The following is a 12173-nucleotide window of genomic DNA, read 5'->3' on the forward strand; positions in this document are numbered from 1 at the left end:
TCAGTTTGTGGATGATAGGCCGAAGAGAAGTTTAGCCTTGTTCCTAAATTCTCAAAGAGACCCTTCCAGAAATTACTGGTCATTCTAGGATCTCTATCCGACACTATGGACATTGGCAAGCCATGGTATTTGAAAATTTGTGAAATGAAGAGGGTTGCCATTTGATGGGCTTTGATAGTCTTTTTGACAGGTATAAAATGAGCTTGTTTACTGAACATGTCTACTATCGTCCATATTCCTGTATTCCCATGGATAGACTTAGGCAATCCAAAGATAAAATCCATGGATATGCTCTCCCATGGTGAATTAGGGATTGGCAAGGGTTGAAGCAATCCAGGTTGCTTCCCTCTATCAAATTTTGTCTTTTGGCATACCACACATTTGGAAACATACTCTTGTATGCTCACTTTCATGGTAGGCCAATAGAAATATGTTTCAATTCCCTTTAAGGTAGATTGAATCCCTCTATGCCCCGCATAAGGTGGAGCATGAGATTCATACATTACTTTCTCACGTAGTGAGTTAGTAACGCATAGTCTATTGCCATAGAGAAGATAACCATCTTGTAAAGTAAATGGTTCTTCTTTCTTCCCTAATGCAAGGGCTGAAATCACATCTCTAAAATCGGGATCAATAGCATACTCATCTATCATTGAAGATAGATCATTGTGAGTTGCTATGGAAACCGTATTCACTCTCGGCCGTCTTGAGAGTGCATCAGCTACTTGATTATGCTTGCCAACAATGTGAGCAATATGAAAATGAAATTGCGAAAGGAAATTTGCCCACCTCATTTGTTTGTCGGAGAGCTTGGTCTGTGTCATGAAGTACTTAAGACTTTGGTGATCCGTTCGCAGAATGAAAGGAGTCCCCAATAAATAGTGCTTCCATGAGTCTAAGGCATGTAGAACTGCAAGGAGTTCCTTTTCGTATATGCCTAGAGCTTGCTCAACGGGGTCGAGCCTTCGACTCTCATAGCCTATGGCGTGCCCTTCTTGGAGAAAAACAGCTCCAAGGCAATCACCACAAGCATCGCATTGGACCTCAAATGGTTTTGAGAGATCCGGTAGTGTAAGCACAGGTTGAGAGATAAGCTTTTCTTTAAGATTTTCGAAAGCATTGTTCTCCTTAGCAGACCATGTATACCTAACGCTTTTCTTTGTTAGGTCATGTAATGGTCCCGCAATTTGTGAGAACTTTTCTATGAAGCGTCTATAGTATGCACACATACCTATGAAGCTTCTTAGTTCATGAAGATTCCTTGGTTTAGGCCATCCTTTTATTACCTCTAACTTGGATGGATCCATTTGGATGCCATCTTGAGAGATAATGTGACCTAAATACTGAATCTCTTGCAAGAAAAATTCACTTTTCTTTCGATTAACATAAAGTTTATTCTCTCTTAAAACTTGAAATATTACCTGGAGGTGTTGCTTGTGTTCCTCCAATGAATTAGAGTAGATGATAATATCATCAAAGAACACTCCAGTGAAGGTTCGATGAGGCCTGAACAGCTTCTCCATCAAGCGGTTGAATGTGGTTGGTGCATTGGTCAAGCCAAAAGGCATGACAATGTATTCGTAAAGACCAAATGTAGTACGAAATGCGGTCTTTACAATGTCTTGATCAACTATCCTTATTTGATGATAGCCACTTTTTAGGTCAACCCTACTGAAGTAGGTCGATCCTTGTAGCTTATCAAATAGGTCTTGACACACATACGATATGTGCCGTCTTTCTTTTGCACTAATAGTACAGGTGAGCAAAATGTAGATGAGCTTGGCCTAACCATACCCTTCTCAACTAACTCATGCACTTGCCGCATAATCTCCTCTTGTTGAGCTTGAGAAACTCTATAAGGAGGTTTATTGGGCGGTGAACTTCCTGGAAGAAGTTCAATTGCATGGTCATCATTACCTCGTTTAGGAGGTAGCTCACAAGGGATGTCGTCAATAAAAACATCTTGAAACCCCTTGAGAAAATTGGATAACTCTAATTCCTGTTGGTTGCTTTTATTTTCTTTTGCTAAAGCATTAGGTTCATTTTGAGAGTCTTTAACAAAAATCATGTACACGGAAATAGAGCTCTTTATTGACTTGTTGAAAGCTGGTGTATGTACAATGGGGATGGTGTTACCCATTTCCTTAGCATCTATATACATGTCTTTTTCCCTGAACTTAAAGGAGATTCTCCTTTCAGGAAATTTAACATCGGCAGCCAGGCGGTCAAACCATGGTGCCCCTAGGATTACATCCTCATGCTTGAGAGGAGAGATAAAGAAGTCCTCTTTGTCCACATAGCCTTGGACATGAAGCCTCAATTTCCCAATTAAGGGAGTGACTGAAGCTTCTTGTCCCTTGAAGGCACTGTCTGTGGGTAGGACATCTCCCATCTCGTAGGATTGTATGCCTAGCTTGGTGGCTAACTCCATAGATATAAAATTGTGAGTAGAACCAGGGTCAAAGAGAATAAAATCATCATGTTCTCTTACCTTTCCCCAAGCATGGCATAGAGGAGATCCTTTGTGGTGAGTTTGGTGAGTCTCCTCCCCTTGGATTTCAACCAAGGAAGCTCTAGGAGGATCTTGGCGGTTGTTCTTTTGGGGACAAGCGCGGTACGCATGCCCTTGTTCGCCGCACTTGAAACACCGGTTATCCTTACAATAACGCTCAAGCTCTTCAGGAGAGAGTTTATTCTTACCTTTGTAAACTCCCTTCTCTTTAGCTTTGTTGGAGTTGCCCTTAGGAGACTTTTGGACATTGTCCTTCCCCTTAGGCTCATTGGAACCCTTGTTTTCTGGGGGCTTATTATTTCTTTTTGCCCCCGTTTGGAAATTGATTCGAGAGGCGACCATAGTGTGGTGTATTACCGCCGATATGGTACGTGGTCTTTCGGAGTTGACATACTCCGCCATTTCTTCGGTTAAGCCCACACAAAATTGTTGCTTTTGCTCTCCAAAATCCAACCTTTTGAAGACAGTGGCTTTGAGTTGTAGGTCCCAAAACTTGTCTACATATTTGTGGATGGATTCATTGGGAGAGAGCTTTAAGCTTCGCCATTCGGTGAGTACTTTGTCTTTGGCATCGGTGGCCAAAAACTGCTTCATAATGGAAGCTCTTAAAGCTTTCCATGTTCGTGGAGCTTCACCGTTGGCTCGTAGGCTAGACCACCATTGTCTGGCGGACTTTTGAAAGTGCATAGCTACATGGCGTAGCTTAGAGGACTCCGTGAAGCCCTCATCTCCAAACGCCGCATCGAATTGCTGGATAAAGGCCAAGACTTTGTCCGTAGCACCAAAGGTACCATCATAGGTAAGGAAAGAGATGCTCTTCCCTCCCTCTTTGAATTTCTTCAACTTGGACGACCTCTTCCATGCGGCATAGGATTTCCTATGGCCTCTTCTTTTTGATGGTTCAAAGGTTGCACCATCACTTTCTTCAGAGGGTAAAGAATTTGAAGAAGGTGGAGAAGAGGGTGACCTCTTTCTTGCCTTTTTCTTGTCTTGATCTTTGTCATCTTCACCATAGTTTTCATAAGAGGAAGAGGATGAAGAAGATGGAGAAGAGGGTGTCCTCTTTCTCCCCTTTTTCTTCTCTTGTTGTTTATCATCCCTCTTTGAATTGTGGTGGGGAGAAGAATATGATGGTCTTCTCCGCTTTGGTGGTGATGGAGAGCGTTTAGCCCGCCGTCTTCGTGGAGCCATCTCCGCCGAGGTGGCGGGAGACTCGCTTCTTTCTCGTTCCTTCGGTGGAGGCTCTTGAGTTCTCCTTTGGGAAGGAGATGCATCATCAAGAAGTAAGTTCTTGAGCCCTTCATATGGATTCTCTTCTTCTTCCCGAATCGGAGAGAGACCTCTTTTGGTAGTCTCACAAGGAGGCTTCCTAGGTGTTCTCTCGTCATGGTGATGAGCTTGGAGAATCCCGTGAGCACGGAGCTGCCGTTGCACTTCACTTTGGAGAGATGGATTGCCCATGGCTTGTTGAAGCCTAGAAACAAGATAATTAACAAGCATTGAAGCATCATTAGTAGCTTGCTCATGAGCAAAATCAAAGTTATCAACATTAATTTCACTCTCTTTAATATTGTCAGCCATTCTAACAATTTTTAGGTGTAAACTTTTTAGGTGTACTTTGGCACTTCAAGCCCTAGTTGCTACTCCTCTTTACCCCTTTAGAAAAAGCACTCAAGCTACTGTACCCGCGGCTCGAATACCATTAATTGCAAGGAATAGAAGAGAGGGTCTTTCGACACCAAAACAGCACCGGCTCCTGTCAAGCTTCTAATAGCTCAATAGTGGTTAAGCCGTAGGCAAGCCCCGTAGGACTCCACTATTAAGACCATAGCTCTCGACGGTGATGCCCCGTTAACTGCACAAAGGCAGGCGCACTGCAAGGCTGAAAAATCCCTATTCTACTTACTCACAGGCAATTAATAATACCAACCATTTGTAGTTAGCTTGAGGACCTCCCTTCTTGAGCAAGAAAAGAGAAACCTTGAGCTCTGATACCAATGTAACATTTAATGGCCTAATAACTTATGTGTAGCAGAAATTAGCATGAACATAGTGGGCATTTCATTAGAGTAGATTCCTAATGAGAATTACAAGAGTGCTTGGGTGGAGAGAGCAACAAAAAGCATAACACCTAGTTAGATAGCATCAACAATAATTTCAAAAGAGAGAGAAATTAAGCTATTGACAACAGTTGAGGACCGGATTTGCATGGAGCCGGTCCCCCCTCCAAAAGGCTTTGTATTATGGTTTCTCCCATCAAGAGAGACATTGTACAATACAATTCTTTGTGTTCCTTCAAGACTAGCTAGTGCAATGAAGATGGAAGCTTCATGCACTAAGCAAAACACTTAATCAAACACAACTTGAATTATCCCCGTTCTCAGACCCAAGACCTCACACACCTTCGAAGATGGTGAGAGCTAGCAGGGTATGAGAGTAGATTGAGAGGAAGAAGGAGTATCTTACGAGAAAGATGTACATCTCCTCACATAATCACTCATATTAGCATAGCATAGCTTAGCTTAGTAATTAGCTTGGTAGAGAAGATGAGCATGCATTGAAGCTTGGCTCTTGGTTGGATTTGCATCCACATGCTAAGAGAGTGTTGATGTAGGCTTCTATCTCACAAGCTTGGAGTAGGTGATGAGCTCTCCATTAAAGCTTGGGAGGAGATAGAGTATTCTTTCTTCACACATCAGCTTGTGTGAGTGTGTGTGTGATAATAATACCTTGCAAAAATCAGCCCCCTCTCTCTCTTGGGCGAGCCCTCTTGCTAATTGCTCTTGCTGAAGCCTCATTGGCCCTCCCCAAGTCAAGCCAATTACAATTAAGCAGCATAAGTGATAGCCTTCTGACATGTGTCCCCCTTTCCCCTTTTGTGAGAGCTTTAGGTAATTAAATAATTAAACTAAACTCTCATTGGACCCCTTTGCCTCCTGGCCAATAGGAATCAGGCAAGCCATGGGGCTCCTGAATGCTCATTGGACCCCTTGGGAGACTGCCCAATAGTCTTCTAGGAGACTTAATTCTCATTGGTTTCTTTTATTAAATGTTTTTAAATTAATTAAACTAGATTTACTCTAGCTTAATTCTCATTGGTCCACTTCAAGGGTCATCCAATAGAAATTGGGCACACCTTGTGGGCATCTGGCCTAGGGAGCTGACATGTGTCCCTCATTCCCTTTGTGTAAAGGGAGCCTATGTGTGTGTGCGTGGCTTTCTCTCTCATTCCCTACCTTTAGGGCTCGCCCCCTCCCATGTAGGGATGTGCAAAGACTTTTAGGGCACACACAAAGCATCCAATTTTCCCTAGGGTTGACCTTTGGACACAACCTTTGGATTTTGGAACCTTAGCATTTTGGAAGTCTTAATGGGCTGAACCTGAGGGTCTTTTTAGCCCATTGTTGCACATGGCTCTTTTGCAGATGGCCCCCCCTTTGGATCCCTATTTTCCCTCCTTTGGATCCCTACTGTGGCCGGTCTGCTAGCTTAACCAATATTCTAGCTTTTTCTCCCCTGGCCTTCCCCACATTAAATGATCAGTTTAATATGAGAAAATCATTTAGGAGAATTAGATATTGATTATTATGACATTACCAGATACAAAGTGAGGGATTTTCGCCAGACAAAGTCTCTTACAGTGCTCTTGTAGCCCCCGATCGCTTTAGACAAATGCCAAGTGAGGGTTTCTCATATGAAGATCGTTGGTAAGGGATTGTTGGTGAAGAAATATTGTACTTAACAGTGCTTTGGTCTACCTGTATGTCAAATGTGGTGCTCCCACGATAGGAAGAAAAGCTCTCGATGGGCTTCTCTCCGGAATGACATCACCTCGAACGCATCGATTGTTGGATATGCCCAACTTCATTATGACATTGTAGCTCTGGAATCGGATGCAAAAGGAAGGTTTTCTCCAAATGCATTCACCTCTCCTTGCACCTTGAAAGCCAGTGGCCTTATGCAATCGTTGACATGGGTGAGAGAATTAGCAATAAGATACTTGGTCTGGCGCTGTCGGTGAAGGAAAGTCATGCTTGGCAGTGCTTGCTTGATATGTATGCAAAGTGTGGTATTGTCACGGAAGCATGAAAAGATGAAAAGTTCTTCATTGGCACTCTCTCTGGGATGGCATCACCTGCAGCATGTTGGTTGCAAGATGTGCCCAATATGCCTTGGTGGTGAAGGATGCCATGCTTGGCAGTGCTTGGTTGATATGTATGGGAAATGTGGTATTGTCACAAAAGCATGAAAAGATGAAAAGTTCTTCATTGGCATTCTCTCTGGAATTTCATCACCTGCAACATGTTGGTTGCAAGATATGCCCAATATGCCTGTCGCAAGAAAGCTCATGACTGTTTTTACGGAACCCCTTTCTCTAAATAAATTCACCTATGCTTGCACCTTGAAGGCCTGTGGCCTTATAAAAGACTTTCACATGGGTATCAGAATCCACGATGTGATTGCTAGTCAGGGGTTGTTGGGAGAAGGGTATCCTCCCTGGGATGTTGTCCCTTGCAGCGGATTAAGTGCAGGAGATACCCAACATCATTGATGTAAGGAAGTGCATCGGCGATAGACATTCCGTGGCGCGGTGAATAAGCATTATCATTTTTTGATTTTTGACACTGAGAATGCAGTCAATGAACACACTGAAAATTGCACGTTGCCGTGGGAATGGCACGTTCCCTCAAGCGAAAGAGAGAAAGAGAGCGCTCAAAGGGGGGGGGGACTGTGCAAACTCCCCCATGCAAAGAGACTTGCACGTTTTCTTTTTTTTTTAACATAAAAATGGAACAACAATTAATTAATAACATTGACATCTTGTATGATCATGAACATTAAGCTTGACAAAACTCTTAACACTCCTTGTAGGTTTTGGCGAGGTGCCCCTCTGAAGCACTACGATCAGTATCCGATTTATGCGGAGGGACATCTGTGAACCACGACGATCGGTATCCCAAACACTTAAATCTAACACGCTTTCATGAAATCTCTCTCTCTCTCTCTCTCTCTCTCTCTCTCTCTCTCAGTTTCCAATATTTTCTTTGATCTCAATTCACTGGGAATGCAACTAACAAAGCACTCTAGTTTATTTCTTCCTAATGTTATGTTGGCTTGTTGTTCATTGGATGCGTCTCCTTTTCTCTCACCTCAATAAGACCCTCCAAATGACCTCCCAAATTCCCTAATGATGCAACCCTAACATGCTGATCAACAAACGTTGCCCCCATTTCCCTACTCTTTCGATTCTAGTAGAGTTGGAAAAGCCCATTTTCTTTTGCAACACAGCCCAGTTCACAAATGATTTGTCACTACCTACTTTAGTTAGACGAGCCAAGATAGGGAGGAACATGGTATAGCCTTCTATCACCCAGGTGTGGTAGGCCAGATTGTTTTTCCAATTCCCTCTTGAATATTAGGCCTCAAGTTTCAACATTGAGATTCGATAGGGTTATGGTCTCTTGGGATTGTTTAGTCTACATATAAGCTCTCTCTCTCTCTCTCTCTCTCTCTCTCTCTCTCTCTCTCAAACACAGAATCTCATAATTACGTTGGTGTCTTTATACACCACACATAATGGGTCAATCTTGTCAATTTAACTTCACAAGTAGGTGGCCAAAAAAAATTTTGGGGGTTTACTAACAAGAATCTAAGAAAGATTCTATAATATTGTGAAAGAGGAAAGGGGGGAAGCAAATGGCACATTGGTAGAGTCTAGGAAAAGTTTTTGTAATTAGGGTCTGTTGTGCAAACACGCTTAAAGTTTTTGTAATGATGAAGACAATTTTTCCTGCTTGAAAACACATATCAGTGGACACTACAAATTTCCCCCCTCCTCAACCCATACTATCGGCCAAATCTGCAATATAATTGTGGTAGCTAGAGTAGGTATAACATTCTTGTGATTACCATGCTGAAGCTACCATCAAGCTCAACTTTTGGATCAGTCCAAACCATCTTGCTCTTCCACTTGAGTTGTTTTTTTGCACATTAACACTTATAGGTGTTGGTCATGATCATTTCGCCACATATACCAATGCAACCTTGTGTTGAATGTAGTGATAATGTACCTTAGTGTAAACCTCACATCTTGAAGGCTTAGATAGTCATATATTAGTCCAATTTGTGAAAATTCAATGTGATGGACTTTACAGACATCAAGCTTTAATCATGGGATAGTTTCCACATGTGAACTAACTTGTGGCAGTCACTGGTTAGTGCTTCGTGCCACTCTTGACATTACCAAGACTAAAAGCATAGCCATCTATATTATACCTCTTCTCATATAAACAACCTGTTCAATCTAATCTGTGCATCTTACATATACTTCAGCCTCGATTCTACATGCATAGAACCACCGACGACTCAAAGTAACCCTTCATAGCAAAGCACTCTCCTTGCAACATGTAATCAAAACTTTTGCAGTCCAACATCATGTGCACATCTCGATCGACTATAATTGCAACATATAAGATGAGTCTTTCAATCATAAATTAAAAAGCGCGTGTAACACCTTGAGCTAAGCCATCCCTCTCTCTCTCTCTCTCTCTCTCTCTCTCACACATGCGCGCGCGCACAAAGTAGACCTCTGACAACTCTCTGAATTGTTCCAACAACGTTTGAACTGCTCTTCTTCATCGTCTTCTTCTTCTAATCTCAGATAAGTAATAAATAAACTAATCGACAATTGAAACCTTCGCATGTCTTATGCCAAAATGTAACCCACGGTGCTTTATGATCAAGCAACATTTTAGCTACAGAAAAAAGGGCGGATCCACACGGGCAGGGGTAGAACCCCAACCCGCTGTCGTCAACAAACGACACCCATGAGTCTCAACTCTGCCGATTGGCAGAGTTGGAAATCAATCCTTCTACCCCCGCCCCATCTCGACAAAGTGCTGGTTCGCGCTGGCTGCAGTTACCAGTAGGGACGAAACAGCTGCTGAGTGGCAGGGGTTCTCGTGGGGATCCGCTCAAAGACACCTCCTTCCAACATGCAGCGACCCAAACTCAAAAAAGTTAATTAAAAGATTACTAAGGTCCAGTAGAGCTGTCAGTCTGCAGAGTTTCAAGGCAAATCTGCCATAACGAATTATGGCATATTTTGCAAAGGTGGCTCACCATATTCAACCACCATAGAAGTGGGACCATCATTCGCCATGATTCATTCTTGAGGCTGCATTACATCTGGGAGACAAAATACTCTAGACTTGATAACAGTTTGCCTCACTGTAAAACCAGGCACACACATAAACCTCACCTCCTTCTGAGGTTTCACACGGACCGTGCTGTCATCCTCTTCATATTCATCACGTGCGATGTCTTCCATAAACTTATCATCAAAGGATGAGCCGCTACCCACATGGAAAATCTCTGCACTTGGCTCAAATGCCAAGGCAAGCTTGTGAAGCACCCATACAGCCTTGGCAAATCGCAAAAAGTTGCGGTGGAGACCTTGGTCATTCCTGTTGAGCAGATCCAAGTTAGTGTCCTCACCTGACGCTGACAAGAGCCGCAACTTGATTTCTTCACATACAGCATATGCTTTGGCATGGACCAAAACCTCAAAATCTTTGTCCTCATCCAATAACTGTGCAACCTCTCTATCACGACACCTTCTAAAAGAGTGAAATAGCTGAGATTTTCGCTTTGATGGTATCTCAAAGGGTGAATTACCGCTGTCTATGAGGGAGAAGTATGGATCCCCAAAACCATAAAAAACAATCCTGCAAAGCAAAGCCTGCAGAGCAACTTTTATGTTGGAAGGACTTCTCTGCTCAACGGGAATGTCGATTAGTGCTAAGTTGAAGTTGGTGTTCCTTTTTAATCTTGAGAAGAACTCGCTTGCACAGACAGCAATGGCATCATTAACTCCATCTACTGCAGTTTGCAAAAGGGATGGGGTGGCTGCCGAATCTTGATATGAACCACTCTCTACCATGGCTTTCTGGGAGTAAAGATGTTCTAGCTTATCTATTTTGGAGGATAAATCCATGCACTTCTGATGATACTCCATGGCCTGCTTTTTGAGGTTTATTGTCAGTCCATGACACTGCTGATAATAGTGCACAAGGGTTTCCACATCCTCAACTCCGACCGAATGCAAAAGACTTAAAGTATTCTGTTCCTTGGCCTCCATATGTCTTATAATCTCACAGTTCCTCTGCTTCTCGTAGCAAAATGTCTGAAAAATGATTTTGTTTTCTTCCAAAAGCTTGTGGTGCAGCTCTAACGGGACCTGCTCACTAGAACGACGTGGATGATGAACGTCGCATGCTTGCCTCAACTGCAAACTACCGTGGTTGCTAATCTACCCGGAAAAAAAAAACACAAGCAAGTGATCATAAGAAGGGGCAAGCAGAGTACAGAGAAAAGTAATTCCATAAACGTGAAGCAACGTTACAATGTTGCCGACCTGCATAGCTGCTGAAACTTCCTCAGAAGGTAACGTTGTCCTATCATCCAAATTCTCAGCATGTGAACCGCCATGGCCTTCGTCTGTGCTACATTTCTGTCCATCAGCATCAGGATGCCCGGCGAGATGAGATGGCATGTCTTCCTTAATCATGGCCGATTCTGCTTCTGTTATATTAAAGATGTACTGCAAGATTAAGGTACGGTAAACGCAGGAAAGAGGACACGCACTACGCTGAAGAAGAAAAAAAGAAGAAGCTCACCCAAGCGAAACGATGACGTAGCCTGTGGAGCGCAGGAATTGTCTCTCGATGCTAGAAAATTTCCCATGAAAGCAGATCAGAGAAACACAGTTCATAGAGAGAGAGAGAGAGAGAGAGAGAGAGAGAGAGGAGTGTTTGGCAGCGCCCTTTAACTATGCCTTCCCCGCCATAAGGGCTTGTACACCCGGTGTTGCTACGCCTCCTCCACAGCAGCGCGGTTCACAGCTACGTGAACACGGCTGCAAAAGTTCTGGAACGCTCTGAGTTCCGGAGAGTGACAAGCCACGGTAGAAGCAGCCCCAGCCCATAAGCCAGTTCTGCGCAGTCTGCGGTCCTAGGCTCGGTTCAAACGACACAAGACAAAGGCCTGGGGGAGAGAGAGAGAGAGAGAGAGAGAGCACTATCTCCCACGGAGTCTATCAATTTCTTACATGGTTTCTACCAATTTCCTAAATAGAGAGGCTTCCTTATCGGACCCACCATCAAGTAGGGTGGCACCCCCTCAAAAACTCTAACGTTTTCTTCACATTGCATGTATAGCGGGCACCTTGCCAGGGTTGTGCCCCCATGGTCCTACCTTTGTCCTTGCATTACTCTCCCCTAGAGAAGCATCTTCATCTTCGTCCTTGAAAAACAAAAGTGGATATGTCTTCTCAAGAACACTAATGTTTTCCACACACACACACACACAAAGATGAAAGCAAAAGACTCTACTCCTTCTTCACTAACTCAAAATAAGAAGTCTACAAAACATAAGAAAAATTACAACAAAAAAGGGAAGTAGTACAACGGTTTAATGTAAACCTCTAGTGAGTGAGGTGAGTGGATAAGTGTGCCATCACTCCGGTAGGTTGATCAACTTTGTGTAGTACAATTGTAGTATCACTAGCAAATATATCCGTATCCACCAAGGCACGATAGTGATAAATGGTAGTCGTCCGGTCGTACATGTTGAGCTTGACATCTCAGCACTCCCCCTCAAG

At 43.3% G+C, this 12173-nt stretch overlaps 1 protein-coding gene across 2 annotated transcripts; it reads right to left on the reverse strand.

Annotated features, from left to right (window-relative positions):
• Positions 1–9107: 9107 nt before the first annotated feature.
• Positions 9108–11645, reverse strand: LOC147434138 (uncharacterized). Of its 2 annotated transcripts, none has more exons than XM_086490727.1 (3): positions 11191–11645; positions 10929–11114; positions 9108–10823 (listed from the first exon to the last, which is right to left on the reverse strand). In XM_086490727.1, exons 2-3 carry the CDS (start codon positions 11079–11081, stop codon positions 9678–9680), a joined length of 1299 nt encoding a protein of 432 aa, XP_086346853.1. In that variant the 5' UTR covers positions 11082–11114; positions 11191–11645; the 3' UTR covers positions 9108–9677. The 2 variants fall into 2 exon arrangements, with proteins under 2 accessions (XP_086346853.1, XP_086346852.1); XM_086490726.1 differs by having other exon boundaries at positions 10929–11095; positions 11191–11643.
• Between the last annotated feature and the right edge of the window lie 528 nt (positions 11646–12173).

This window comes from Adiantum capillus-veneris, chromosome 19 (genome assembly GCF_014529385.1).
Source record: "Adiantum capillus-veneris isolate H3 chromosome 19, ASM1452938v2, whole genome shotgun sequence".
Taxonomy (NCBI): Eukaryota; Viridiplantae; Streptophyta; class Polypodiopsida; order Polypodiales; family Pteridaceae; genus Adiantum; species Adiantum capillus-veneris.

Excerpts from the sequence above, each read along its gene's own strand:
- LOC147434138 (XM_086490726.1), bottom strand. The coding sequence starts at position 11,257 with ATGGGAAATTTTCTAGCATCGAGAGACAATTCCTGCGCTCCACAGGCT. Across the intron at positions 11,096-11,190 it reads TACGTCATCGTTTCGCTTGG|AAGCAGAATCGGCCATGATT; the intron begins GTGAGCTTCTTC and ends TTAATATAACAG. Across the intron at positions 10,824-10,928 it reads AAGTTTCAGCAGCTATGCAG|ATTAGCAACCACGGTAGTTT; the intron begins GTCGGCAACATT and ends TTTTCCGGGTAG.